The sequence below is a fragment of the Poecilia reticulata genome, chromosome 10 (genome assembly GCF_904066995.2).
Source record: "Poecilia reticulata chromosome 10, P_reticulata-male-v2, whole genome shotgun sequence".
NCBI lineage: Eukaryota > Metazoa > Chordata > Actinopteri > Cyprinodontiformes > Poeciliidae > Poecilia > Poecilia reticulata.
In genome coordinates, this window is record NC_088839.1 from 28,075,363 (window position 1) to 28,102,191 (window position 26,829).

At 39.3% G+C, this 26,829-nt stretch overlaps 1 protein-coding gene across 2 annotated transcripts in view; it reads right to left on the bottom strand.

The window, feature by feature from the left end:
• ppargc1b (peroxisome proliferator-activated receptor gamma, coactivator 1 beta) overlaps positions 1–26,829 on the bottom strand; it is a 112,740-nt gene that overhangs the window by 8,528 nt on the left and 77,383 nt on the right. For both annotated transcript variants that reach the window (XM_008420859.3, XM_081611812.1), the window contains exons 5-11: positions 23,575–23,760; positions 17,760–17,960; positions 9,641–9,766; positions 6,008–7,064; positions 5,415–5,460; positions 2,999–3,063; positions 586–1,216 (exon numbers count right to left, since the gene is read on the bottom strand). In XM_008420859.3, the coding sequence (XP_008419081.1) occupies positions 586–1,216; positions 2,999–3,063; positions 5,415–5,460; positions 6,008–7,064; positions 9,641–9,766; positions 17,760–17,960; positions 23,575–23,760 (2,312 nt within the window). The remainder of the gene's footprint in view (positions 1–585; positions 1,217–2,998; positions 3,064–5,414; positions 5,461–6,007; positions 7,065–9,640; positions 9,767–17,759; positions 17,961–23,574; positions 23,761–26,829) is intronic.

A 26,829-nucleotide genomic window follows, 5' to 3' on the forward strand; every position in this document is an offset into this window, starting at 1 on the left:
AACGCATTTACCGACTGAATTCCTCTGCTTCACAACCCAATGCACGGGGCTAAATGCACAGACTGAGGGGTAAAAACGTCAAATGTCAAGTGGTTATATGTTAAATTATGAATCAGAACGAGGGGCTGTGCAATCCAAAAGAAGTTAGTGTGACTATAATTGGAACCATCTCTGTCAAAGAGCATTTTTACTAATAAAAACAGGAAGGCACCACCATATATGGATGATGATTCACAGTCAAACAACAGCAGCTTTTTTTTCTTTGTGACAGAGTCAAGTGAAGAACAGGATATTTTGGTGCAAATGTCGTCTAAGCATTTTATCTTCCATCCCATCTGCCACGTATGTAGCATTTATAGTGAAACCCAAATTGTTATGAGATATTAGTTCATTAGTTTTTTTTAAATAAAGTCCAGAGATAATTGTGAGCTACAAGTCTGTGCATGTTGTGTTTGGCGATGGTGGTGTACTGCATATGATAATCAAAATACACTTATAACCTTTGCGTCTGTGCAAAAAATGTAGATTTTGTTTTTTGAATCCAGTCCCTTCAAATATTTCTCTTTATTCTGAAGTCTGTCTCACCTGGAGTCTGTCTTGCTGGAGGGAGAGTCAGGACACATGTGAAGGATGGGTGAGGGAGAGCGAGACGCCGACAAGCGCTCCGCCTCTTCCTCAGAAACTGGAGGCGTTGCAGCAATTGACTGGCAGTCTGATGGCGGTGATGATGATAACACCATTGTCGTTTCTACCACTTCTGTCATCACAAGGCGCTCCTCTTCGCTCTCTTGGACCTTTTCACCTAAAACCTGATTATCCACCACACTGGTTGAGTGGGTGCCATCTCCCTCACTGCCCCCCTGGGTCTGGAGTATGGCGCCAAGGATGGCAGAGCTGCGCTTGCGGCTCTCCCCGAGACTAAGCGCGCAGTAGTCGTGGTCACCGAAGGTGCGCTGGGTGTCGCCCTCTCCGGCCTGACCCATGCGCCGCAGCTGGGCGTAAAGCTCGGTCTGCTCCGGAAGCTTCCTCTGGTGGTGGGAGCGACTCAGCCAGGTTGAGCCCTTCGCGGTAACGTTGGTGTTAGCATTTGAAGCCGGGTGGACAGACTCACTGCCACCTCCACCATCACTGCCGCCGCCGCCTTTTCCTCCCTCTGTGGGTTTAAAGAGCTCATCCTCTACAGATTTGTGAGGTGGAGTGGTTGGAGGGGTGAGACCTGAGTGAGAAGGAAAGATGTACAGTTTAAATGTTGGATGGTTCCTCCAAGAATAAAAACAAAATACTTATTGGCACATTTGGCAAAAATGCATGAAAATTTTTAAAAATAAATAGCTCTGATAGCAACAGCATAATGTCATGATGAAACTTTTTGGGGAAAAAAATTGTTTATTATTTAAATCAATTCAGAAAGTAAAAATCTTACTGGTAGCCCTAACAATTCCAAAAAACTAAATGTGTCTGAAGTTTTGTAATTAAAAGTTATGGGTCGCTAATTCATTGAGCTCTGAATTAGTTCACCCATTACTTGCCGTTTCCATTTGAAATTTATCTTTTAAGCCCATTTTTCTTAGCCACTCTTCAACATTGGAAAGAGAATATGCCATTCTCAGCAAGTACTGTAGATGTGTGGTGGCTTGTGCTGCCGCCACACACAGAGAGAAGGGATGTGAAACAACTCTCCAAAGATCACTGTAAGAAGAACTGAAGCTTTTTGGGGAACATTGTCTCCATAATGATCATTCAAAACCCGTTTCACAAAATGCTTCCATGCAGGACTAGGAAACAATTATCATTGAGAAATGTAAGATGGTGAGTTATGCACTTTAAATTCAAAGAGTTTACTCAGCCAACAACCATATCGCTGCACCAAGTTACTCTGCTATTATTGTTTTGTAAAAAACAAACAAACGGGAAGACCGAGACGGAGTGTTGATCTTGATCCTGCATTTTGTTCAGTAGTTCTGTGCTGGTAGTTTTATTTTTGAAAACCAACAGTAGATGTTGCTGCTTGGTCTTGGCTCCAGATTTGTGATGGGAATGTTTTCCAACAGAGGTTACTATCAACAGTACATGCCAAGTGGCTTGCAGAGAAGCATGCCAGCAAACAAATACTTTTTTTTCTTCCTTTCATCACAAATGATAACTTGTGGAATTTGCTCAATACTACTGAAGTTTTTTTTTTATCAGGGCAGATTTAGCCTGAAACAACCTTGAAAGATGAACATGTTGTTGGCTGAAGGTCAGTGGTCCTGTTGGACTGTTTTTCTGTCAAAGGCTCCATTACCTCAGTAGTTCCCAAAATGTTCAGCTTCCACTCCCTTCCATCCCAATAAAAGAGAGAACAACTAACAACCTTGAATATTGGTGCTTATACAAAACAATTAAATAAGAGCATAATGAGAAAACAAACACAATAAACAAGCACAATTTTGGATTTTCCTGTGCCTTAATCTCTTCTTACATTTACAGTAAAAATATGCTTTTTACCATTATAATTTTTGTGAATTAGTTTAATTATTAAAGGATCTCAAGACCCTAAAATTGTTGATTCATGACCCAATGTGGGGACCTGATCCAACTTTGGGAACCCCTAATAGTGCATTGCATCACAGACTCTTATTTTGAGTGTTTCAGCAGGTCCTTAGACTTAAATCCTAACTTGTGACTCTGGATGGACAAGAAATTGTTCAAAGAGGAATATGTGATCCAGTCTTAGAAGAGTGAGTGTTGCCTTTTTGGCAAAGGGGGTTGTAGCACTATCAGCCAGGGTGCCAGTAAATACGTGTATAAGTCACACGGATTATTTGATTATATTCCAGTAAATGCTTCATTATTCTCTCAGATCCATTGAAGCATCCAGACCTCTAGAAACAACCCCTCTGTGACTCAGTCACCTATTAACTCCATCACAAACCACTTTGTTTTCGATCGGTAACCAGCCGACGGGGACATGAGTAGATGGACAACAAATAAGCCATTGAGGCTGAGATGAGATTACCTGCTGTTCCACACAGATCCACACTGAGCGTCTGCTCATAAGGCCTGGTGCTGAACTGGGGCTCTCTGGTGAAGAGACAGATCAAAGCAGAGAATTTTCAGCTCGCTCTGTCATGCCGGAATATGTTGCAGGCTTAAAACACAAAACACCAATCCCTCAATAGGTTCCAAGTCTCGGCTTTTTGCCTCTTTAAATATAAGAGAACAGTTTAGGCTGATGTCTGCTGAATTTGAATTATTTGCCTTTGTGTGAACAGTACTGGCACTTTGCTGCGCATCTCATTTCTTATCAACACAACCATATGTGCTCTACTGTCCCCAGTGCTTTTCTTCCTCCTGCTGTTGGTGGCTGTCAGTTTCTGTTGCTCTGGTTGCAATGAAAGGAAGTGGGTGTGCAGACTGGATTGGCTTCAGGCAGGGAGATCAATTACCCTCCACAGAAAACACCAAATATAGAAAAAAGTTTGTTTTTTTTTCTTCCCTTTTGATGTCCTTTCGAGTGATTTGTTTAGAAGATGGATGGATTCTTGCTGAGGAAAAGGTTCAGGGTTTAAAATGTACAATTTCTGATGCAAATTTTGTATCAAACAGCAAATCAAAAAGACCTGCTTAGGTCAAAGTCAATGACTATATTATTGTTGAGGATTTTATTAAATCTGAGCTGAATCTGTGACTTAATTTTCTTTTAGCCCTGTGAGAATAATAGAACAACAAGGACGGAGATAGCAGTGACTTATTGCATACAGATAAAAGGCATCACACAAACAAAATAAGGACATGCAAACCCTGCAAACTGATATTAATGAAGAAAATCATTATTGCTCAACAAGCTTGGAGCTGTCTTTGATTTGAGTCCTGTTTCAACTCAGAACTGATGACGTGAAGCACATCTAAGGACAGTGCTTCCAGTTTTGTTTGTTATGCCCCAAGTCCTGTGTTATGCTAATTACTCATTTATGAAGAGCTTTTCTCAACAATACCCGATAATTAAGCGATGCTTTATATTACTGAGGGTGTTTAAGGAATGGGATTTAATGCCTTATTTATAATTTTTGCAATGTACAAAAAATATGGTGATTAACACTGTAATTTATGTTAGGAAGCTTTATATAATTTCAGCCTCAGTTGAGCCTGCTTCATATTATTCCAGTATTAGATTAAATTTACTCCATTCGTTGGTTCCAGTTTTCAGTAAATAAAATATCAGGAAGAAAAACCACATGAGAAAAGATCTTCAAAATGCTCAAGACTACCTGAGATCAGAAAGTGCTTTGATTTTTTTCCCTTTTTGTTGCAAATTTGAAAAGGCAATCTTTGAAAACCAGTGTAGATATGCCAGTTTTGTTAGATTTTGTTCAAAATTTACCTTTATAGTCAAATCTAGTAAGAAACTGGGAATTCCAACTTGACTGTACAGAAAAAACATATTGCTCAACTGTTGCTCTGCACTGCCAGCCTGCTGACTGAAACAAGGCTTCCACACTTTTCCCTTGGTTACAAAACAGAAAAATGTGCTGTTCGAAAGTAAAACCGGTTGCAAAAAACAGTCCATGTAAGAACTAAAATAGCTAGCAAGCTATGTTAGCAAGCTAATAGCAGCAGTACAACAGCTAATTGTGGGCTGAAGAGTCAATTGAAAACTACAACTAAATTAATAATTGTTTATATTTTTGCTAAAGTGTATATTAGAATTAATCAATATCCTTTATAACTTTGGCACTAATGGAGATATTTTCACTTTTAAAAATTCAGTGAAGAATACTGGCAGGAATATTAATCAATATGTCACTCAGTTCGGAAATTATTTGCATCTAAAGCCACAACACAGATTCCAGTGAAATTTTTACTGAAACTCCATATTTTGAAGACGTGCACTTTCTTTTTACTCTGACTGTATGCTGTGTTTGTGTCTATGTAAGAGAAAGTTCTTATTCTTCCACCAAACTCTACACATAAAACACCTCTGGAAGAAAAAGCTATGCAATATATTCTAGAAGAATCATTTCAATACCAATGTGTGTAATATTACAACTGCAAAGGACTGGTTGGATTTTATGTTTCAAGTATCATGCATGCAAATTCTGCATGGGAGAAGTTTATTTGGTCTGTTCTTGACGCCTACACTTCATGTGCAACATGCTTCACAAGAGTGAAGACCAACATGATGGTCAAGAATACGATTTTTGTTTTTTTACAGAAATTAACATCTTTATCACAATATTCTGCAATAACAACTTAATTACATGTTTTCCTGATAGCTCCAAACTGGGATGTATTTTACCTTTCAACCCTGTTACTTTCTAGATTGCGGACCATTTACAGTTTGTGGACCATTTAGCAAGCCTGTGGCACCGTTTGGACGAAAAGCACCTAAAGTCAATGATGCAAAACAGCAGGTGCCTTTCACAGATACTTACCCTGTGGACTTTGGGTTGAGGGGCAGACAGAGACAGGCTCGCTTTTCTGAAATTAGAATAAGACCTCGGTTAGAACAGGGTGACAGTTACTACTGCTCACCTGTAAATAAAAGGAGAAATACTTTTAGCCACTATCTTAAGCGGGAATGACCGAATAAATGGCCCACAGTATAAATAATAGCAAAGGACAGCAATTTAGCAACATGAATAAATAGTGGGATACTTATTGAATTTGTAACAAGAAAGCCAAAATGTTTGTAAAAAAAGTAAAAATTCAACAACATGAATTCAGTCATTTTTATAGGGTCACTGCTCTCTGCCTACTATTAAAGTTGACAATATGGTTGACTTCAGCTCAGGTTTTCATGTGGTTGTCAATGTTATTATGAATACACCAGAAGAAGGAAAATCTCATCAAAAAATCTTATTTTATTAATCAAAATAAAAAAAATTTTTCATCTCAGAGCATCAAATAAGAAAATATGTTTCCCTTTAAAAAAAATTATTGCTCCAAATGTAATAATGCTTAAAGTGAACTTGGCTATGAAGTGAGTGGTGCAGACGCAGCCATTGTGTGTGTTTGGTGATCTAACCATGGCAGCAGGATTTGGTCAGCTCAGAGGGATTGCTGCCATCGTTAGATGTCAGTTTTTCTGGCTGCGCCTCCGTCGTCGTTCCCCCTCCAGCCTGGGTGGGCAGGAGTCTGTCCGTGTGATTCTCATCCTTTTCCTTCCCCTCTTCCTCCTTTGCTCGTGTAGGCCGCAACCTTTTGGCGAAGCGGCTGGGAAAGGACGCCAGGCGTCTGGAGCGGCGAACGGAGAAAGAGCCGCTGGTTTCTGCCGGCTCTTCCAGGTTCTGCTGCAGCTCGGAGGAAGAGTTTCTCCTCTCCAGTGAGGAAGAGTCTTTCCAAAACTCTGGTTTGGGGTGAATGGAGCTGAAGGACTGGGCTGGGGGGCTTTTATTAGCTGGGGCAGAAGGAGCAGAGGCCGTGCCCCTGCTGGGACTGTGTGAGTGGGCGTAAGGTGGGCTGTGCAGTCTGTAAGGCTTGCTCACGTCGAAGGAGCTGCTCTGCTGCAAGAGCTCACGGAGAAGGGAGTTGGCCTTTATCTCCCTCCGCCTGGCGAAGGGAAGCCTTCTGGGGGCGCTGCTGCTGCTCGTCCCATTCAAGCTTCCACTAGTCCCAGGAGCGCTAACCAGTACAACTCTGCTGTGAGAGTTGGTGTTGGCTGGGCGGGGGACGTCGGGTTTGGTCCGCTGCCTCGAAAGGTCCCTGTCTTTGCGGTCCCAACCCTGCTGCTTGCGCATGGGCAGGCAGTATGTGTGCATGTACGTGATCAGCTCAACAACGGACTGCAGTTCTTTCTCCGAGCTGAACTGAGGCGCAGCGGGCTCTGCATGGCCAGCGGCCGCTGCCACTGCGCCCTCCACCTCGCTACTGGAAGACTCCTCCTCTTCCTCCTCCTCCCCTTCCTCCTCTTCATCCTCCTCCGACTCACTGTCCTCGTCCTCCTCTTCGTCCTCGCCCTCGTCGGTGTCGTGAACCGGAGCGTCCTCGGTGTCCTGTGCCGTGGTGAGGTGGCGGTGGAGTTCGGTGCACAGGCGACTCGTGGGACGCACGGCTCGAGGCTTCCGCTCTGACGGGAGGTCGCTCTGGGGAAGACAAAGAGAACATTCATGAAAATACTTCTGACAATTATTTAAATATAAAATAAGAGATTTCTATCTCAAGTAAGTAAGATTAGATTTGTCATCAAACAGATAATAACCATTGTATGACGTTATATTATACATATGGGAGATATAATGTACTATGGAGTTTGCTTTGAAATACTCAATTTTGACATAAAGTTTGAGTTTTTGTATTTTAAATGTGTTTTGGTTTTATTTTCCCAGAAATCCTTGGGCTATAGTCCACTTCCTGCTTTTTGAGCGGTCTCTGGTCTACTTGGTTTGCATTTTGATTCATCTTCAACCAAACCGTCACCTAAGTTTTTAGATGGAACATGGTCCACTTTTTCAGTCTGCATCAGAGTCCGATTGCACAATCACATCACCCCAAGCAAACCGAACTTACTGTGCAAACGCAACGCAAGTAAATTAAAGCGGATCAAACAGGGCTGGTGTGAATACACCCATAAAGACAAACAGAAAAAAAGGACTGCATTTTCAATTTCCTGCCTTGGATACATGATCATGGAGCACACAGCAGTAAATTTTCCTTCCGACTTCGTGAGGGATGATTCAGTCTGCAGCTGCAATAAAATGGCTGATCTGTATTACTCATACAGATAAAGAATAGAGTGAGCGAATGTGATTCACTGTTGCCCTTCTGCCCCGTCAGTCAATACTTCCACCATCAACGGTGACTTTAAGAAGGCCTTGTGACAGACACAGGCCAGGCTCTTCCTCCTGCAGCTGTTCTGTATGCTCCTTATGTAGGCAACAACCTGCACGAAGGCTTCCCGTTCCCTATGCTTGTACAAGATAAATGACCAGTGTTGTAATCAATGACCACTTGAAGCACAATGCTAGCAGCCATCCAATTACTGCTAAGTCATACAGCAGTAGCCGTTGTAGATGTCCTCTCATCCCCAACACTAGATTTATCACAGGCAGCAGCTGAAGGTCTCTGCAAGCTTGACGGCTCAGGGTTTTTATTCTAAAATGAAATATCTATCACTGGGAAAATAAAAACTGTCACCATACGCGACGTACTGCTGCTGCATTCTGGACAGCTTTGATATTGTTTCCCATTTTTGTAAACATAATGGAGTATCTGAGAGCTGTCAGGAGACGCATTAAAGCCTCCACGTGAGCCGACGAGACCGGATTGTCCTGAAGCCTCTTTTTATTTACAGTGTGGCTGGATTTATTTGATCATTTCTTTTACCATGTCAGTGTTGCTTAAACTCTCCGTGTTACTAAAGAAGCCAATTTAAGAAGTGATGTTCGGTTCTGTTGATGTTACAAAAACACACTACTCACCATCTTTTTCAAGACAGATGCTAAACTGTTAGGAAGTTCTGTAAATACTTCAAGAAAAGCCCGATTTTTTCCAGCCTGATTTTAATGATGCTTCTAAAGATAATTACCAAACTAAAGCACTAACTTCTGTTTATATAAACAAGAAACAAACGTAGAACAATGTAATAAATCCATGCTGGCAAAAAGAGAACAGCCACTTTGGACTCAGGTTCTCAAGATTTGCTGTAACTGCTCCGAGTTGAAAACACAGCTATGCAGGAATATTTGCACAGCCTAACAATTATTTTGATAATATTCCTTTAATATTTACATGTACAAGACAGAGAGAGATACATTCTTTCAGATTGCATGTTAATAGTAGTTGGCACTTCAGCTGGAAATGGTCAAAGTGGGTGAGGCATTTTCATTACTGAGTCAAATAGAATGCAGCATGAAAACACTTAAGCAATAAAACGTAACATCTAAAGCAGCATCACTAACAAGCATCTGTCTGTTTGACTCTACATTTCATTGCGAAACTTTTGTTTCAAAGCACAAACAAAAACATTTGCTGGGTCTTTATCCTTACTGAGTAACTCATAAAGAAGTGGAGAAAATGTAGTTAAATTCCTTGGGCTGCCAGAGATCTTAAAAGAAAATCTGTTTCTGGATGCTACTCAGCACACAAATCCTGAAAATTGTTCCGTCTGTTTCTGCCGACTGTCATGCACGAGCAACTTTTATTTCTGAAATTTGTATCTGGTTTTATATCTTAGCGAGCGATGACACAAGTAGTTTTCCATCTCAACCCTCATTGAGCAACGTTTTTGCTAGAAATATTTAAGCCTCGCAAATGACCAAAAACAATCCAATACAGACTGAAGTTCAGAATCTTTTCAGGACATTAAAGGCTAGGCAAGACGAATTAATGCAGACACATGTAAAAACACAACTCCTGCAGCTGCAGTGATGCTGACTGCAAACACTACATATAGCTGTAAATTGCTTCTGCCTCAACTCGCCACCCTGAGAGGAAGTGATTGGAAAAATCCAATTTCGTTATCTCACCAGCTTTCAGAGGACACGGAATGAGGCATCATGCAGCGAATAGTGAAATGTGCGTCTGAGTGTTTTTGCTTCTGTTCTACTTCAGACTGCTGGAAAGTGGGTATTTTCACTAAAGGACATACTAATGATAAGAGTGTTTTATATGCATGAGATGATATTGTCCTGTCACCTATTCACAGTAATTTGCACCTCACCTTAGTCAGAGGTCTGACTGGCCGTAGGCGCAGACTTCTGTTGCTGTAGCGATGGCTTTGGACTCCATCTTTATTCACGTCGATGCCGGTTGGAACATTGGGAGGCGTCAACAACAACTTCTTCAGCTGCAGAAAAAAAAATGCATATGACATCAGGACATTCTCTTGGTATTTAGTCAGTAGAATGCCTTTAATAGTTATTAATTTAGTTCATATGGTAAAACTCAGATGTTATAAAGATTCACTACACACAGAGGTATATAAATACTAGGTATGGCAAATTAGATGATTATGGTTGATGGCCAGAGCCATTGCAATATCAATGCACTGCAACTGAAAAGCACTGCTTAGAAGCAATATTTCATAGTATGCTATACAATAGCAGTCTTTGATTTCCCTAGATGCCCACACTAAATGTCTATTTTTACCAGGCAAGATGGTGAAGCTTGCAAAAAATGGATAGGAACCTTTTGAAGAAAGAAAATATGTGGAATAATCAGATTGTCATTGTGATACTCAGCAATAGTGTCACAAATATAACATTTCCTTGATATTGTGAAGCCTTACTGAGCAACAGTCCAGTTGTTTTTTCCTCTTTGGCCAAGATGTGCTGCTTTTGCTAAAGCCTCATGCCAGTCCAACTGTACAGATGTACAGCAAACTCTTAAATCCCCCTGCTGCTTGTGCATGTTATTCTACCACAGCTTTTCATTCCTCTCAACTTTCCATGAGATGTAACAAAATGTGAAAAGTAAACTCCCTTAGCATTGACCTTTTATGGCTTGACCTCCATGGGAGGGTTTCAGTGATCATGTACTGGATTGCAGTGTTATGTACTGCATAACAGGACATTATCATAAAAATCACATTTTTGCATAAAAATCTATTTTTCTATATGGGTATTATATACTGAGAAGTTGATGCTTTACATTACAGCACTCTGTGTTGTGATGTAATATATTAGTTTACAATACATATTTTTGAAGACATCCTAATTTATTGAGCTGCTCCTGGTTGGATCATCAGATGGAAACACATTAAGGCAGAATCATTAGGATGCAAATATAGTGAATTAATAGGTGATAACATACTTTAAATCACCATAGTAAATAGAACAGGAGGAGAAAAAACTATCCACATTGACATAAAAGCATTGAACATCCAGTTCTTTTGGCCTTTCACTGCACTTTCTAATCTATATTCTGTCAGGCGTTAATGCTCCGCAGATGGATGTTTGTATAAAGGAATAATGTGTAGAAAAGGTCATGATACTGTACATTTATCACACCACTAAAGCTGACAGCTACATGGCACGTTCACGTTTCCTATTAAAGAGCCAAATCCAGCTGTTCTTTTCTACATTATAATACGGCGTGACCACTGCTCCTCTTTCTCCCTCAGCCTCCTGTTCTTCCATCATCCCTCCATCATTCTCTACCTGTTCAACATTTTTTTATTTTTATATATAATCTTTTTCTCTGATTTCTTTGCGACTCCTTTGTAAATCAGCCTGTGTGACCCTTACATATTTTATCTTAACTTCTAAACTGTCACATCAACTCTGCCCTCTTTTCTAACATCCCATCCTCCTGCTCCCATCCTTTTGTTGCTCCAGATCAAACACAAAGCCCAAGTTAAGGCATAAAGCATAGGAAACCTCTCCTTAAACCTTCCCTGGGTATTACCTTTGAAATGGATATTAACACAACTGCTTCTCTTTCTCCAACTATCCTTTCATTACCTTTTTTTCCATCTGTGTACTCATCCGTTCAATCCTGAGCGTGGCTTCATGGCAGCCCTATCAGCTGATATAAATCAGCTTAGAAAAGAAAATCCCCCTCTAAGCTTTGCAGCCTTTGCTCCGAAAGATGATGCAGAAAATACAGAAATGATAGGAATGAGGATTCAAAGGGACCCGTTATAAAGACGGTTAACCTAAAGTGGGGGGCAATTCAGCAATATTGGGGGTCTGAATCACTTGGGATGTGGTTGTGGCAATTTATATAGATGTATCAAAGCAGCCAAGCGTCACTTTTGATGTTATAGTTCTCAGAAATTAATCAATATGCTTCCTTAAAGCCAATAATGTTATGAAGGGAGATTCTTTACTTTTTTGTTGCAATTTAAGGAATTTGAAAAAACAGGTGAGCTGGGTATGTTGTAAAGAACAATAGAAAAATGTTTAGCCTTTAGCTCTGTAAAGACAGTAAAGAAAAAATACAAAACATCTGGCTGTAAATATAGCCAGATATACATACTACTGCATTTTCAGAATTGTATTTGTTAGAAAATATGAAGACCTTCGATTTTATTTCCTTGAACTTCACAATAATAGCTACTTTTTACACAAAGCCACAGCAAATACAACAATTTTGTCACGGTTGAAATGTGACAAAATGAGTGCAAGGGATATTAACATGGCACTGAATTATTGTTAGTACGCTATAATCAAATCATGTCATTGCATTATGTTTATTTACTAAAACATTTTTATGATTAAACACTTTAGTTTGACGTGTAATGTTGATATATTGGTCTATTCCCTATTATTAAAATGTTCTTTAAATGTCCTTTTAAAGGTTTCTGCATGGACCACAAGAATTATCAATGGCATCAGGACTATGTTACAAATTAGCCAGCTATATTTAATAAAACGAGATAGATGGATCTGAGAAGAGCTGGTAGTGACGATTTATACTGAGTAAATAGTACGTCAATTTAATTTAACTAGCACCTTTCTCAGACAGCAGTCACTAAGTACTTCATGGTAAAAAACAATAATTAAAGGCTTTTTATGGTAACATCTTTATGAGAAAGTAATTTGAAACATTATTGGTAGAACTGCTTTTAAAGGGATTGGGTTTAAAAGTGCACCAAAATTTGACATATTTATATTAGCAGTTTATGCTGTAAAACTACCTAGCCATGAGTCAAGGTATAAACAACTTTCATCACTGTTATAGTACTATAATGCTTTAATGAACACAACATCACCACCCAACAGCGCTGGCTGCCACCAAAGAATACTATCTGGGTCAATTGACAGAAATGGGACGATTGCCTGCGCAGCTAATGGGGCCATTGTGGCCCTTTGTCTGAGAGCCAACTTGGCTTAGAGTGTGTGATGATGCTCCTCTGAGAGTCCCATTGAGGAAACTGAAGAGTAAACTGAAGGTTTGAGTCTGTGTGAAACGCTGCAAACTCTTCGACGGCATGGGGGCCTCCCTAACAGTATAGCCCACTCTTCTACTCTACTCCGCTTTGGATGCCTTCCAGAACTGCGCTGGCATCATCAATAGAGGCCTTGTTCTACGGTGGAACACACACACACAGGAAAAGTGGAAGTGGAATTGCAAACGCAGGTGATGAAAGAAAAATGCAAAGGGAATCACACACGAGTATGAACAGATTGTATGGAATGCAATCTGGCAGAAAACCAAAGAAGAAAGATAATGCGATTCCTCAGAACAACTTCTAATCAAAATCATCTTTTTGACAGCATGCAACTTCTTACTCACTTACTCAAATAAGATGGATAGGAATACACACATTTGATAAATAAATGTGTTTGCCCAAACACAAACTCTGATTAGATGTTTGATGTTCGTAAAAGTTAAAAACATGAAGTAGCCATGCAATTTTTTTTTCTTATTTTCATTTATGTGTTGCTAGTCCCTGAGGAATTCCAATAATAAATGATTCTGGATTAAAATAATGTCTCATTCAACCCATTCAGTGCAATTTATTCCAAGCCAACAAATATAAGATCCTGGAAAAGCCAAGTAAATTCTTTAAACAAAGAAAGTTTTTCATTTCAGGTACATGTCAGTAAATTTACAATGCAAAAAACATATTCTGTTTATATTTATGATCATGGTTTATGACTAACTGTTCTGGATTGGGATTATGGTACAGGTCAATGTCATCCCATTCCTAAATGGGTTTTACATTGGTTGCATGTGCACAATTTTCAACTTTTTCCTTCCACTCAACCTTACATTAAAAAGTTGTATACAGTGGAAAGTCAGCTTCTTCAACAATAATAATAATTTTTTGCCTCATTCTTTGTTGGGGCGTTGATTGTCAATAGTCTTCAAAATGTTTGTGTAGGCCAGAAAATTATATAAATCATGTATTTAATGGTCCTTAAAATATTCAAACTTTCTAAGAGATGCTTGAGAAACACCACTCTGTGCACAACAATCTATATAATATAGCTATATTACTTTTCCAATTAAATTACTTAAATAAAATTACTTTCTCACTGATGTTTTTTCTCTCTTTGGAGATAAAAATAGTACAAAATGTTTACTATATTCTTCTTTATCACTTTTAAAGTCCATAAAAACTTTTATGTGCAATTATGAATAAAATGTGTGCAGTTATTCCACAATAATTACACCTTGAGCATTAAAAGCACAGACAGTGAACAGACAGGCAAAGAAGCACCAGAAAGTTCAGTGAGATCATCTGCAGAACCAGCACTTAACAGTAGAGGGCAGCGCCACACTCGGACCTGAGCACATGAGTGACAGTAAACATGTGACAGTAAACCACTCAGCTGATGGAAGGAGGGGATGAATTACACACACACACACACACACACGCACGCACGCACGCACGCACGCACCCACACAGTTGAGTAAAGGCCTAATGTTATTACAGCAGGCTTTTCTGTGTGAGTGGATGTGAATGTCAGGTTGCTATATTTGCCACTGATAGTGCACTCAGTGGAAACAGAGGCTGGATTCAGGATGATATGATTTATATTTAGTACAGCGAAATATCCTGCTTTTTTTCAGGGGCGCTGAACGTCACGGCTGGATTTGCATCAGGGATTTTTGAGACACTGCACCCTGAACAGGCGCACCACAAACCTCTTTGAAGACTTGAGGAATGCTAGGAAAAACTTGCTTGAGCTCCTCAAACTAAGCTACGAAAAGTGTGCAGTTTACCAGTCTTTCTGCATGTAAATGATACGATTTCAGGCGATGAAATTCCTAGAAGTGATGGGTCTTAACTGGCTCGTCACAAACTGCCTGCCTGCAGGTACAAGAAAAAGTTGCGCCTGTGGCAAACTGATTCAGAGTCAGGGTAGGAGCAGAAACTCTGCAGAAGAGTTTGTAGAGAGGACTGAGTGTGTATGAGAATTATCTGTTACCATGAAAAAGAGCCAAGCTGTCAGAGTTGAATCCAGAGGGAGAGAATAGGTTTTAACAGATTTGTGTTTTGAAAGCATAAATAGGGCAATATTGAGGGTTGGGTGCTGGATAAGTTATGGAAGGGGATGTGAGGAAAGTGCAAAATTTGTACAAGATCATAGAGTTCACATCACCATTTAAGGTATAAATGGAGAAAACATGTAAAGGGATTCGTCTTTGAGCCCGAATGAGCCTCTGCTTCTGGTTTGACCCTTTCTGTTGCTCCATAAGTCTGGAAACAGAGACATGGGTAACTCAGTAACCAGCCTGCTTCGACGCTCGTTTAGACACACATCGACAACCGAGGGATTTCAAGGATAAACAAGGACAATTGTGTTTTTTTTCCCTACACAACAGCAAAGAAAATGAAAGAAAATGCCATCTGGAAGTGTGACCTCTTTGTACTGCTGACATTTTATTTAGACTAAAACAATACCTTCATGGTATTTATCAGACTCTTGCAGCACAATCACCTCTGTGTCCTGATGTTTTGCTGGATGCTGTTGCTTTGCCAGCTTAGAAAGCCCACACAGTAATTGTTATTGCTGCCAGGCCTGACTTTTTGGAAACGTCTTTCACTGACACTATAACGGCAGGCAGTTGAGTTCAGATGTTTACATACATGCATTGTTTTAATGGGAATGAATGCCATATTAGGCTTCAATAAAAAACTACTTTTTTTTTTTTACACAAATTAAAAACCGACTTGTCTTAAATTTAAATTTTACATCGTAGACGTGCATGAAAATATTTTAAAACAGTTCTGCACAGAGCACTTGTGTCCAAGTTTATATTTTAGAGGAAAAAGTTTGGAGGTAGTGTATTAAGTCATCCACTCCAGCTTAAAAAGTATTTCTGTTTTGACAGCTTATTAATTATTTGCATTGGGAGAGGAGATGTCACAATGTAAGAGAAAAGTCTTTAGAGAAAATAACAGCAGAATTTTGCCTACTTTTAAATTAGTGATTTATATTTGACTGTGTTGGAAATGTGGGATACACCATTTATACAGGCAGCCAAACTGCTACTGCATGAAGCTGCCCCTACCATGCATTGTAATTGAATACCCTCAAATAAAATGAACACCTTCAAATAAAAGCCATAGTTATTGTTTCAGTTTTAGAGCAGGAGCTTCTTATTTAGTTTCACACTCACAGTCCACAGAGTAAAGCTTTACTTTCTGCTTCTCTATTTTCAGATTTTCCAACAATGTGGCTGCCAATAACAAATTTGTTTGTATATAATCTCCTTTACCCCCATTGAACTTTCACCAACTGTTCCCTATAGTGCTAGGGATTATTTGTAATTATTGGTTCGCCACCTTCGAAGTGTACTTTAAGATGGATGGAGGCTAATTAACAAAAACAAGTGGTGCACAGGCCTTTTTTCTGCAACAAAACAACCCAACACTGTGGCACAGAACAGGGAAGAATGTAAGACCCAAACCGACAAACATTTTTTGCTTTTCTCTTTTGGACTGAATTATAAATGAACCCATTCAATATAAAAGAGGTTAGCAAATCTTTCCTGCAGAGCAGCTTGGTGAATATTTACACTGCAGGTATTCAGCCATCCAACTTGACTCGTGACTGCCAAACAATGGCATCTTTGTTGACCGGCACTTACTCAGAGAACCTTAGACGCAGGCCCTTATGCTGTGAAATTTAAGTCAAATTAAGGACGCCGGGTGGATTCAACTCGACAAGTGCAATAAGGCCATATTACAGCGCTAATCATAAGTCGTTTGTGGCAGTGAAATAGCTTCCTGCTTTAATTAGGCTTCAGAGCCGGGTACAGGGCTGCATTCTTCTGACAGCTGAGCCAACACAAAAGAAAATGGGCCACAATATTCCCTGAAAAGGGATACAAGAATTTGTTGCTCCTGTATGATAGGATGGGGGGGTGTGCTCAGGTGCAGGCTGATAACAGGGAGAAGTCAGAGCGAAGAGAGGAAAACACGGTTTGTTCCCAGAAATGTGGTTCAGGGAACGATGAAGGGAGGCATGCAGCAACACAGTGTGAAAAGAGAAAAGAGGGCTTGAAAACAGGCAATCACATGAGCAACACGATCACAGGCATTCATATGAGTGTGCTAACAAGCAGGTGTGATTGTTACCCAATCCAAAAATGTTCTGATTGTCAAGGGCAAGTCTTAATTCTTCAAAGGGGATATTTTATCACACGTTTTGCTGATATCTTATCCTCTAACATTTCTGTACTCAGTAACATACAGCTGATTCCTAACAGGATAGAATATCCAAATCAAATCCATAAAAGTTAAACTGACATGTAAATTCAATACATGTCACCCTGTTGCATTTCAATATTTTTTTTTCCTGTTAATTTTGATGATTAATTAACAGATTAAAGCATGCAGCCTCTTTCTCTGAAAACTTTCTCCCTTTTCCTTGAAGAGACACGTGGGTCTTGGAACTACGGCAGCCCACGCTCACTGAACAGGACCGGATGAAAGGTTACTTTGTGCCTTGGCGCTGCTCTGTTTTTCGGGGAGTTAAAGGCAGACTTTGAACCTCGCAGGCCAACTTGAGGGGAACATCAAGGTGCGACGCGCGATGAAGATTAGAATGCCGGTGAGAAAGAGAGTGGGGGAGCATGGGAAACGAGAGGCACGTCGAAGCACGGGTGAAGAGGGGATAGATGGCGTTTGAAGCCCGAATTAAAGGACCCACTCTGACAGATGTCGCTTTCTGAGCTGCAGGGGACTTTTGATTTTCAGATCTTTGTAAACAGAACCAGGAGGGAAGCGTTAATGTTCTCAAACAGGCACTCAAAGGTGTGCTGTAAACTGACTGGCAGGAACATGAAAGTGGATGTTCATATCTGATGTTTTTGTTCATAATAATGTTCTCAAAATGTACCCAAAATGAATATGACTTTAAGCTAACAGATGTTCTTACAAGAGATAGGTCCTCTGTCTCGGCCCCCAGTGGCTGACTGAAGTCCTCGGCACTCAGAGGAAGACTCCTCTCGTCCTCTTCCTCTTGACTGGGCTCTTCCTCAAGAGTTGGAAAAACAGAGAGGCCGCCCACCTCGGCATCCACCATGCCATCCAAACTGTCTGTCAGAGCGGCCAGTAGTGCTGCATTCTCCTCTTCTATCTGCGAACACAAGAAAAAAAAAAAAGGTGAGAAAAGAAAACACAAGAAAGTAACACAGAAAAGACTGGAATGGATTCTTGGAAATGTTTCTTAAATATTTGTGGAGATGCAACAATCAGTCAGTCATTCAAAAAACTGGCAAATAGTCTCTCGTTTGGACCTAATGGTGAATTTTATTCCCTCTAATTGCCTTCTGCTCACAATCACAATGTTCGGCATTAGTTCGCCCAAAACACCTTGTGGGAGATTTCAGAATTAATTTGTATGGATTTAAAACTGAAAATATCACTGGAACTTATCTGAGGACTAAAAAGGAAAATTAGCTGTGCTTCTCAACTAAATGCGTCCTTTGGGAAGATATTTATGAAAGCAGGGTGCATCATATCCTCCAAACTGATACATCTTGTGTCTATAAATTTTTATACCACTTCTTCTTCTTCGTCAATTAAAGTAATGAATCAAATGTTTCTAATGTTAAAATTAGCCGTTTTAAAATCAATTTTACTATGTAAGAGAGTAACGAAATTAGTCGTTGTACTAAAGGTTATTTGTAAACCTGATTACCTAAAATATTTTTGAACAATTTGCATTAGGCTGTTACTGAAATAATCTTAAGGGTCAACTTGGAAGTAATTAGGCTTGGATGACAAACCAGATCTGAATCTGAATTGAGCAATTTGCATTTCCGCCTGGAAAAAGAGGTAAGCAGCGTCTTGTTTTCCTACATTATCCCTATGTGGAGTCGCCATGACTAAGCCGTTTAGCCTGCATCTCCTCTGGCTTGGTGCAGTAACTTCCAATGACAGTTATACAACGGCAACACTAAAAAAAAGACAATGCTAGCACTTTTTTCTAAAGATTTTCTCTATATATGTCGGTATCTGACTCCACCACCTTGTGTGATAAACTCAAAATGGGTATTTCACTCTCAAGTGCAAAAGAGTAGAAAAGGTTTAAAGCTTGGAGTTTAGTCTCTAAGCAGAACAGAATCAAGTTTCAGCAAGGCTTTTCAGCATTTGGATGGAAATTGCTTTCACATCTCACTCCACCCTGCAATCATCACCCATGAAGCATCCACAACACAGCAAACATTTTCACCATAAAGTCATAAAGAGGGACAGAAAATAGCAATCCTTTGAAGGATTTATATACATCTACCACATTTTGAGACTGAAAATGAACTTTTGTTCTTTATGTGCAGAAACATTTGACTAAATCCTGTTTCTTCAATCAGCCTGCTCTAAGCACTGATCAGTTCTGTTAATAGTTCCTCTGATTTCTGACTTTTAACCACAATAACACCAGTCTGGCCATTTTCAGAAAAACATAGTTGTGCTAAAACAGGATATTTATTCCTTTTAATTTATCATGACTGACTCAGTTTGAACTCTTGCTCATCTGTTTTACGTTTCCTGTGGCAGGGACTATTTTTATTTTTCCTATAGTTTTCAAGCATGAAGAAAATAGTGAAAGTAGCAGGAAAGGTTTCTGTTTGAACGTTTGTTTGCTTTCTAAATCCCAGCACCCCAGCACAAAGGGGCTGTTTACCGATGAGGAGTTGCCATCTTGCTGAGAGCTGCGTCTGGAGGAGCAGTGATAGCACGGCTGGCCTACAGGAAGCCACTAACTTTTATCATCCAGCTTAATATGTCCCTCACTGCCAAAGTATTTATCATAAAATTTATTCCTTGTCTCAGGCTGGCTGCCACTCTACCTCTGTGCCAGAAGCTACTTTTCAGAATTTGGAAAAGGAAGAAATACTTTAAAATGTCATAGTAAATCAAGGAATCAGACAATAATTGTCTTGGGAGTTACTGTACTGTATATTACAGTTTTTTATTTGGTTATTTGTAATGATTAGTAAACTTAATTATACAATTAAAATAGTTGTCTTTAATGTAACCAAGAGCTCTTCAGGCTTATATAATCCCCAGTGACACACTTACCCCAAACAGTCCCTATTACTATAAAACTATTCAATTTATACAGTAAGTTGATTAGATTGCTTAAAAACTTCCAATTATTCAGGTATAACTGGGAATATAGAAATGTTTGAACACACAGCCGACTCTTCAGAAGACAAAAAGACAAGAGGACATGTCTGATGTTTGAGGATCTTTGTAAGTCAAGAAATAAATCATTTCTACAAGCCGAGCAATAATTTAGAAGTTGAAAACAACAGGAACAAGTTTAACGTTCCATCACACAAAGTGAGAAAGATCTCAAAGGAGGGGAAAAAATCTCCATTAGAAACAATAAAAAGTATTTATTCACTGCAAATCACAGTGATGTGAACGATTGCAAAAAGCTGCTGGGACTTTGCTTATGGCCAGATAAGGATAAATTATATGGAAAATCACCTCATGCCTGCTAGTAAGTACAGTGGAGGATGTGTGATGCTGTGGGTGTGCTTTTCTTCAAAAGGCCCAGAGAGCCTTGGCATCATGACACAAAAAATAGTAAAAATGTTTTTTGGCACTGGTGAGATTTTTTATTAACATATTTAATCCGAAGAAAGGTTTATACAAAGAAAACATTTTATTTATGTATGTGATAAATAAGATGTATAAACCAGCATCTATATTGCTACAGTTTAAAAACAAATGAGTTATAATTGGCCTAACCTTTAGAAACAATCTCTTTGATTTAGTCTCCAAGGTAATATCGAGTCTTCCCAAGAAATGCAATCAATAACTTTCAACATGGGATTAAATTCCAATATGCTGCTATAAAGAAATCAACTGACAGGAAGCAGAGGCATAAAAGATACACTGACAAAAGCTTCATTTGTGTCCTTATCACTGTATTCAGAGATAATTAAATGATGCCTGACTGTCTGCAACGTTGAATCAGTCTGATAGACTACGCTGCCAAAATGTGATGTTGCTAAGGAGGAAAGGGGGCGAATAAGCACAGAGATACCAAACACTGGGCTGGAACGGTGCAACTTTAAAGTGTAAAAAGACTAAATCAGAGGAATGAGCAAATGAGATATGAAATGTAAAAACAAAAGATTAATTAATGAAAGGAAAGCAATGGCACATAAATAAATAAATAGAAATGCATGAATAAAGACATTTTCATATTAGATTAGGCAAAGTGAAACAAGGAAGCTGCATATGAAGTTATGCTTTAAAGAAATCTACACTAAGTTAAAAGTCAGATGAAAGGTTATTAACTTAGCATTTTTTAACAAGAGATTCAACAAACAAACTGAGATGAGAAAAATAAAACATTAATGCAAAATGTGGACTTTTGTTTTTAAAAAGGTCAAACTTTACTATGAAGATCTGCTTTGTGTCTGCAATGAATACGTGTCAGTTAAAATGAATCAAAGTAGTGATAAAGACTGAGGCGCTCAAGACGAACAGCAAAGACAGACACAGTAACTGTTTACTTCTCCTGCATTCCCATCATGCCTTGCCTGTCTTCATTTAGGCAACACTCTGCGGTGCATCACAGGATCAGAGCAATTTCCACCTGCAGGGCTGGATTACATGACCCATGATCTGCACCAAAATGCTATGTTATTTCTCAGTTGTTCCTTTTTATTTGCAAAGTGCACTCAATTTATCCTTTGTAACGAGACCACAACACCTCGCCTGGTCAATAATGAAGTGTTGGCTTTTAGATATGAAAAAATCAAGATGGGGATTCTCCGAATTCCTGGAGGAAGGGCCCCAGGAAACTGAAGCCTGAAGGTTGTCGCCGGCCCCTTGCAGAAGAACTCGGCCAGTCCAAACTGATGGACTGCCTCCATTATCGTGTTACACAGTGTAAATGGGAATCAGTTTTGTTGGCAGTGCCCTCTGAGGCCTGCTGCATGTCTGAATCTCAGAACAAGGATCAAGTGAAGGTTGGGATCTTGCACGTGTCAACAAGCAGAAATGCTCTGGCGACTGCACAAGTTGTACTGGAGGTCAAGAACAAGGCACGCAATGTTTAAGTGAAGTAACATAATACAGTCTTTGACTTAGTTCATTAAATTACAGAATTAGCAAGGAATAAAAAGTATAAACCACACCAATTTTCTCAAAAATTCAATTTCTTATAAAGCCATTAACCTGAAATTCACAAGAGATGGATGGAATTACCCAGGTAATAAGCAATGGACACATGAAGAAAAGAAGCCGCAAAAAGGCAGAGCAAGCCATAAAACTCACTGAAATCTATTAGAAAGAAATCCCAACCGCTTCCAGGCAAATTAATAGTAGCTGATTTGATACTAATTTGTGGCCCATAAAAAGCTTTCCTATTACCAGGGTATTGCACAAGAGTCATCTCATAATTGGTTAAAAGAAAGGAAGAGCTCTCTCAACCAAAACGCAGCGATGGCTTTGGTTGTAGACCTTTTTCTAAACTTCTCAATGTTCCTGTGAGAACCTCCTAGGTCACAATGAAGAACGATATTTCAGCATAAAAGTCAAAAGAATAATACGAGTTGGTGAATCATAGAGAGGTTCCAAGACATGAAATTAGCAGAGTTTTCTGCAATATCACTTCTGAACGAAAAGCACACAGGAAGCATTGACACACCAATGTTATATTGGAAGAATATAGTCTGACCAGGCAATATGCAATATTCAAAAACGTGAGTTTTGTAGGTGGGAGCATCGTGCTTCAGAGATACCTTTCAGTAAATGACACTTGATGAAAATGTGAAGCTTTAATGAAGTTGGACTTTACATCAAGATAATGATCCCAAAGACACAGAGAAGCAACTAAGTCGGCTTCAAAGGAAATAAAGCTGACAGAATGGTCCAATCAATCACCTGACATGAATACAATTGAAAATCAATGCAAAGAACTGGAGATCACTCTATAGAATAAGTCCTGAGACGAGACTGTCGACACAGGAAATCTCTTTCAGTTAAGCATTTAATCTACTGTAGAAAGCATGTTCAATATTTATTCATTGTGCTATAATCTTTATTACATATGACCCCAGTTTAGAGTAAATTGCTCTCATTTATTTGTATCCATGGATTTCTTGGATTATTACCAACATTTGGTGAGAATATTATTTCAATACAACCATTCCAAATTTATTGAGAAACAAAAAAATCACCAAGTGTTTTACAATTTTCCTCCCAGCTAACTATTTGAAAAAATTAAACTTCTAAATGTATTTATTAGGAAACAAAATAAAATGTACAGCAGTAGCTTGGATGCAGAATATAAAAGTGTTTACCCTGAACAGGACTGCAAAAATAAAGATTGGATGGAAAGATGCAGGACTGTTGTGTCTGTCAACATGCCCTCATTTAACAAAAGAAAATTAAATGGAGAAATTGCACAATTTGTAAACAGAATGATTATTGGTGAAATAATCTGCAGATCATCTGCAGGTAAACAGAAACATAATGGAAAATTTGACCTCACTGTTGTTTCACACAGAAACAAAGTCTGTCTTTGTGACAGACAAAGATAGAAAAAATATCAGCACACAATAAACGTTACTGTCCCTTAACTATTAACAATGAAATAAACCAAACATTCCATTGTTAATAGAGCAAAATGAAATTGTGCTATTATAAAAGCATTCTACGCTGAAGTGCCAGTCCATGACTCAACTGCAGATTACGTGAACTTCACTTCGGTGTTAAAAGCTCACCTCGAAGAGCTCATCTGCCGTACTGTAGTGGATGGAGGCTGGCGACGCATCCGCTGGCTGATCAGTGCACCACTGCAGCTCACTGAGGCAGTTGACGCTGTCGAAGTCGCTGGTGTCCAGCTGGGAGAGGTCGATGTCAGGGAAGTCTGTGTCCAAGCGGTCCGAACACACCTCCTCCTCCCCATACTGAGGATGAAAACAAAGAGAGAAAGTTCACATCAGTACTGAAATTCACACACAATTCCCAGGCGTTTGGGTCTTCTGAGACACAACAGAGTTCACACACGCACACACGCATGCATACACACACACACACACACAAAAAAAAAAAACAGTCACTCTCTGAAACATGAATCCAGAATAAATCTGGAGCTGCTGATCACAGCTGGATAGATCTGCGAGATATGAACAAATATGAACCTTTGCAGTTTTGTGTCAAAACAAAGAAATTTAAATCCCCCCCTGCAACTCTTTGAAACATGCTGCCAAGCATGAAAAGTAACCCTGCTCCACCTTTGATACATGCTGCTGCAGTTGGTGTTTTTTTGTGAAGAGTCACATTGTTAGAACTGGAGGTTTAGGTAGTTCCCCCTTGGGTTACCCTTTCTAAAATATGCATGCAGGCGAAGCACAGCAAGGCACTTTGGATAAAAGCCCCCATCATGTGGCCAATACTGTATATTATTACCCAGTTCACTGTCTGAGTCAGAAGGAGCTCTCATCAACAGCTCTTCATCTTTCAACAGCCACTCATTAGAGATAATGAGACTTCCACGTTTAGAGGTTCAACAAGGAAACCGACCGAGGCAGTCAGAAGACTCTGCGACTGTTACCGCAGAGGTTGCATTATGCATTTATTCTGCTACATCCCCCTGTGGCTCAGAGCAAAGTTACCCTAGAGGTCCTAAGGTGATTAGTTTTCTTTTGTCGGCTGAGGGGGGTGTTTGTCTGTGAAGTAGACTGCATTGTTTTCTGTATTTGATATATTCTGTAAAATCTGACCAAGTATTGTAAACTTTGTACAGGGATTTGCTTTATGTTCTTCAGACATCATGAACCGTTAACTGCTGAAAGTGAGCAGAGATAAGGACGAAAGAGTAAGAAGGCAAGAAAAGTCTTGGTTTAAAATGGAAAATTATATATTTGTTGTATCGCCGCATTGACATTTTGTTTATATTTTAATAAAAGTGAATTCTCATGAAACCCATTAAGACCATTTGAAGTTAAAAACCTGGGTCCTGACCTTAAATGCCTCTCATGAATTGATCAAACCTCTTCAAGAAGCAAACACCTTAGGAAGAACTTGTCAATCTTAATCAATTAAGAATTCAAACACCTTGCTATAAAATTTTACTTGAGTAAGTTTAAAGGGTCTAGTAGATAATTCCTGAAAGCTCCAATGACCTGTGAAGGCCTCTTAAATCACATGAGCCAACTGCTCTAGAAATTCTGGATCCTCCTAACAAACCCCCATCTGTAAGTCATATTACATCTTTAAAATGCCCCAAAACTCATTAAAAACATATTAAATACCAGTAACTCAAGAACTTTCACAAATAATTGTTTTCTGAAACATTTCAAGAGGCTCTTCTAAAAAACCTACCAACTAAACTCAAACTTTGAAAGTTCAAGAACTCCTTGGACATCTCCATTTGTATCAGTGACGGTCTCAATGAGTCTCAGGTCACATTTACTCCTGAGGAAGAACTAAAACTCCTACAATGGGCCAATAAGCCCATTGTAGGAGCACAAAACTGTTTCCCCATGTTTCACTGATGTACCATTTGCTGAAAGGTATCCCTTTTTAGATACCCTGAGGAACCCCTAAAGTTGGAAACTGTACTGTTACACTCATAATATCCAAACAACTTCCAAAAGAAAGCAGGTTAGACTCCAAATACCCTTATAACACTTGGAAAGAATCATAAAACCTCACATCTTCTAAAAAACATTGCTTCATGCCATCAATTGCTCCAATAGAGTCGTTATTATGCAGTCTGACTTGTGTGTGCATTTAACTTTAAAGCCTGGGGATAAAAATGGATTGCATCAACCTCCTTAAAACATGTGTGTTAATGGAGAGCATCCGTTTTCCAGAAAATTCCCAGGTTTTGGAAGTTGTTTTTCCAACTTCCAAAGGTTGTGGTTCTCAAATTAAAATTGCTTTAAAACTTGAGATTCCTCCAAAGCCACATGCAAACTTGTTGCAAACCCAAACAAACTACGTCATTTATAAAACTATGTTAAATGAGGCTAAAACAGCCACATGTTGTGCAGTGAACAGATGTTGGTCTCAGACGGAAACGTTTTGCCACGTCACCATGAGAACAGCCTAAAAGACAAGCAGGAAGTGTGTGCGTGACTTGCTGTGACGGAAACCAACTGCAGTCTCCTGGGGAAGGAGGGTGCAGGAGGAGATTTTAGGTGAAGAACTGGAGAAGAGAGGAGGGAACGTTAGAGGAGGGAACGTTAGAGGCGGGAACACTGACGTAAACAACGTAGCTCAACCAGTTTTTCATTATCACAATGACTCAGCTGAATTTATTTACATCCTGAACATGTAACTGCACATCTGAGAGCAACTAGAGCTCAATGATCTATTGTAAGTTTTAAGGGGAAGTAAGCTTCGTTTCCGGAACTTGAAACGCCCACAGAAAAAAAAAAAAAGTCTGTACTCTCTGTGGTGAGCAAACAGGGCTGATGAGTTAATCTGCCGCTTAAGAAAATCTTTTGCTACCTAAAGTACAAATAAGCTTTGTTTTTTGGTTTTTCATACACTGCTCAAAAAAATAAAGGGTACACTTAAACAACACAATATAACTCCAAGTAAATCAAACTTCTGTGAAATCAAACTGTCCACTTAGGAAGCAACACTGATTGACAACAGGGACCCTCGTCGGGTCAATCAGTGTTGCTTCCAAAGTGGACAGTTTGATTTCACAGAAGTTTGATTTACTTGGAGTTATATTGTGTTGTTTAAGTGTACCCTTTATTTTTTTTGAGCAGTATATATATTACCTGTATTTCAGTTGATCATCAAATAAAATTTGAGCAAAGAGTTGCACTTTAAAGTTTGGAATAAATGCATACAGTGCAACAACAAAAAATTGTTTTGTTTTACAAATATAAATTTTTGCTAATAAAACAAGCATGAGCATTCAAAGTGATAAATAGGATATTAAAGTGAAAATAACCAAAAGTTTTGTCAAGAACGTAAAAGGAAAAATGGATCAGATTTCACTTAAACACGGAACT